This window comes from Phoenix dactylifera, chromosome 8 (genome assembly GCF_009389715.1).
Source record: "Phoenix dactylifera cultivar Barhee BC4 chromosome 8, palm_55x_up_171113_PBpolish2nd_filt_p, whole genome shotgun sequence".
Lineage (NCBI taxonomy): Eukaryota > Viridiplantae > Streptophyta > Magnoliopsida > Arecales > Arecaceae > Phoenix > Phoenix dactylifera.
In genome coordinates, this window is record NC_052399.1 from 4,444,135 (window position 1) to 4,447,676 (window position 3,542).

A 3,542-nucleotide genomic window follows, 5' to 3' on the forward strand; every position below is an offset into this window, starting at 1 on the left:
GTCGACACCTCAAAATTTAGTAATTATATGCTAATATTTTTACAAGTTAATGTTTATTAAATATGTATAATATTTTTGACTAATATAAAGGTTCAAAGCTATTATGCTTATATGTGCCAAAAATATGAATGCTGGAAGTCGTTGCAGCTTCGCATGGTCGGCTTGGTTCGAAACAAAATGAATCTGAAAAAAATCTCGGAATAAAGCGACGATACGTTGGCCGGAAAAAGCTCGAGACCAGATTTACCGGACACCGCTCAAGAGCCATTAAATCTTTCTCCGATCCAACGGTCGGAAAACGCCCACGCTCTCCTCCTCTTCACCTTTGGATTCCCTCGCCCATTTATGGCTCCCCCGTCGTCCACGCTCACACCTTTTCTACCGTCCGATGTGTCCCGATCCGACGGGGACGGATGCCTCTCTAAACCCCCACCCCCAATGGCCCAAACCCCCCTTCCTTTACGAACAGTGCAATTATTAGCCTCTGTCTCTTCCTCTTCCCCGCTCCTCCCACCCACAGAGTCGAAGAAAAAACTAGAAGAAGAAAGCGGAAGCCAAATCGAAGCAAAGCTCTCATCTCTTTCGCATGCCCGGGCGCTAGAAGAAGTGGTATAAGAGGAAGAATGCAAGAACAAGCAACGAGCTCGCTCCCTTCGAGCAGCGAGAGATCGTCGAGCTCGGCGCCGCATATGGAAGTTAAGGAAGGCAAGACGATTTCTCTTCCCTTGGGGTCCCAGTCCACCGCCTTTTGTTTTTTCCCTTCGATGAAAAATTAGGACTTTTAGTGGTTTTTTCTCTATTCTTGGGTTTTTTCTTTTCTTTTAAGATTAAGTGAAGTTTTCTGTGGCTTATTTGATTTGGTTTGCTTTGGTTTGATCAGTACGTCTTAATTATTTTTTTTATTTTTCCTCGGCCAGGAGTTTGTCCGAATGAATTCGGAGTCGAGCAAAAAGACTCTGTTTTTCTTGTTTCTCGATGTTCTGATCTGCATAAAAATGAGATCTTTTCCACTTGCATTTTATTTACATAGCCAATTCGGTTGGTCGGGTTTTGGTTGGACTAAAGCACCTTTTTCCTCCTTGTTAGTTGTTGAATTTAATATGTACTTATTTATTTTTTCCCCTTCATTTATATATATTATTCTTGGAATGAATTGGGAGAGTCGGCATGGTTTTGGTTTTATCAGGAGTGGAGAGCGATGAGGAGATCAGGAGAGTGCCGGAGTTCGGGGTGGACCCAGCCGGCCGGTCCACCTCCGGGCGGGAGGCCGGTTCGGTGGCCGGAGCCGACCGGGCCCAGTCCTCCGCCCCGGCCGGTCAGCGGAAGAGAGGGAGAAGCCCCGCGGACAAAGAGCACAAGCGTCTCAAAAGGTGCCGCTCTAAAAGTTTCATCATCCTTCCAATTATAAATCCCCTTCCCTCCCTACTGGGTTTACTTTATCTCATTTTTGTGCGCGACCCCTTCGTTTTCTATTGACAAGATATGAAACGATCCTTTGTTTTTTTTTTGTGGGTGTGTGTGTGTGTGTGTGTGTTTGCTCTCCGAATAATACAAGGCTGCTGAGGAATAGAGTTTCAGCTCAACAAGCAAGGGAGAGGAAGAAGGCTTATCTGAATGATTTGGAGTCTAAGGTGCAGGATCTGGAGAAGAAGAATTCGGAGCTGGAGGAGAGGCTCTCCACTTTGCAGAACGAGAACCAGATGTTAAGACAAGTGCGTGTTCTCTACCTTTCTCATTTTGGTTGGGCATACTAATTAGTTAGGAGGTGCATCAGGGGTAGACGGGACTTTACGTATTACGGTATCCGAGTCTAATGGAGTGCGAACTAGGTGACCTCATATATGTATATGATGATATTCTATGAGTCAGAGAGAGAGAGAGAGAGAGAGAGAGAGAGAGCTATCTAAGGCACTCCAAGGACTTATCATTTTCTAACTTCATCGAATATATCCTATTACATCTGTATAAATTATCCACTTTAAAAAGAAATATCAGAATCTCAGGATAGGCTGATACGAGAGTACCATCTAATGAGGGGTATTTTGGGTAATTAACTGCAGCTGCCGTTCTAGGTTCTGGTCTTAGTCCTGCCCCCAGACGTGTCCCTTTGTCGACCACAGTAAGCCGTGACATCATTTTCTTCTTTATCCGTTTTCCAACATGGTGGCATCGCATATTACTGGAGTCATTTGCTTCTCAGAAAAACTCTGCAGCGATCGCTGCCATCCTCGTCTTGCTGAGGCTTTGAAGGGGTACTATTCTGGGTGGGTGGTGGAGAGTTGGATCTCTAAGTAATCGAGCTGTTTTCTTTCTTCTAGTCAAGGAAATTAGATCTTTCATTAAAGAAATGCCTCAAACTTTGGTGGGATGCTTCCTTGTCATCTAGTTCTGTATCATATCATGTGACTTGCACAGTAGTGTCTGTTTCTTTGATGGAAACTTGCACTGCTTTTGTTGCATTATGGTCTTTGTTAGCTGTGTTTGGCATGCACATTCTGCCCAAAGCATCCGTTCTGGAGTAATTTATTTGTTACCAGTAGCATCATGTGCTCTAACTTGATTGAATCCGACTGCTCTCTCTCTCTCTCTCTCTCTCTCTAATTTATATGTATATATTGTCACACTTCTTGATGCTTTCTGTCTTATGGCTGACAACGTAGTTGTAGGTTGATTTTGCCTGGGTGTCAGCTTTCTTTCCTGAACAAGCTCTAAATATGGTTTGTTTTCTTGCAGATATTGAAGAACACCACTGTCAGTAGGAGGGGATCCAGCAGCAGTGCCAATGGAGAAGGTCAGTAAGACTGCGAAGGTCAGTCTTCGCAGGAAGAAGTGTGTGTACCCACTGTAGTCTGAAGTTCTGTTGGATCTCAGTCAAAAGAAAAGGTTCACCTTCATGTAAGTTATTAACCCTATCTGAGTTATGATTGGCAAATGGTAACATGCATGTTATGGAAATTGCATTATGAGAAACTTAAGCATGTTATGAAGATTTTAGAAAAATATATTTACTTGTAAGTTCTTCTTTCTGTTTTGCTATTCTGGATTAGGTTGAGTTACCAATTTCTCTATATGAATATTTACATAGAAACAAACAAGTAACCCTTGATAACAGACCAAAGTGCAGCAGTACTGGTGATAATGTGATCGGGACAAAGCTTCCTTTCGAACGCTTGCACTCAGAATCTGAAACTACTACATTGGTTACCAAACCACCTAAGCCTACTTTGGCCACAAGGTCTTGCAGTTAGTGGACAGGAAATCTCACCAAAAATGTCTCCACGAGACCTTAACCCTCAAATTATGCATCCTACCTCCGGATAATTCCTTCAATGTCATCACACTTGGAATACTTGAGAAACCTTATATCAAGAAACTTAGGAATATTAGGATCTTATGCAAAGACTTGATGACTAGGGAGAAGGATGTGATGAAGACCTTCAGTAAATGACACACACACACACACACACACTATCAGCTGATGCTTGAAATCAGCCCGTTATAGAATTGGAGGAGGAGGATCCATCTCAAGTTGGCGGGTCACA

At 43.1% G+C, this 3,542-nt stretch overlaps 1 protein-coding gene across 1 annotated transcript; it reads left to right on the plus strand.

The window, feature by feature from the left end:
- Positions 1 to 441: 441 nt before the first annotated feature.
- On the plus strand, positions 442 to 3,026 carry LOC103699784 (transcription factor HY5). Its single transcript, XM_039128738.1, has 4 exons — positions 442 to 705; positions 1,187 to 1,370; positions 1,556 to 1,712; positions 2,734 to 3,026. The coding sequence occupies exons 1-4, from the start codon at positions 624 to 626 to the stop codon at positions 2,797 to 2,799; spliced, it is 489 nt and encodes a 162-aa protein (XP_038984666.1). The 5' UTR covers positions 442 to 623; the 3' UTR covers positions 2,800 to 3,026.
- The last annotated feature ends 516 nt before the right edge of the window (positions 3,027 to 3,542 follow it).

Excerpts from the sequence above, each read along its gene's own strand:
- LOC103699784 (XM_039128738.1), top strand. The coding sequence starts at position 624 with ATGCAAGAACAAGCAACGAGCTCGCTCCCTTCGAGCAGCGAGAGATCG. Across the intron at positions 706-1,186 it reads GCATATGGAAGTTAAGGAAG|GAGTGGAGAGCGATGAGGAG; the intron begins GCAAGACGATTT and ends TGGTTTTATCAG. Across the intron at positions 1,713-2,733 it reads AGAACCAGATGTTAAGACAA|ATATTGAAGAACACCACTGT; the intron begins GTGCGTGTTCTC and ends GTTTTCTTGCAG.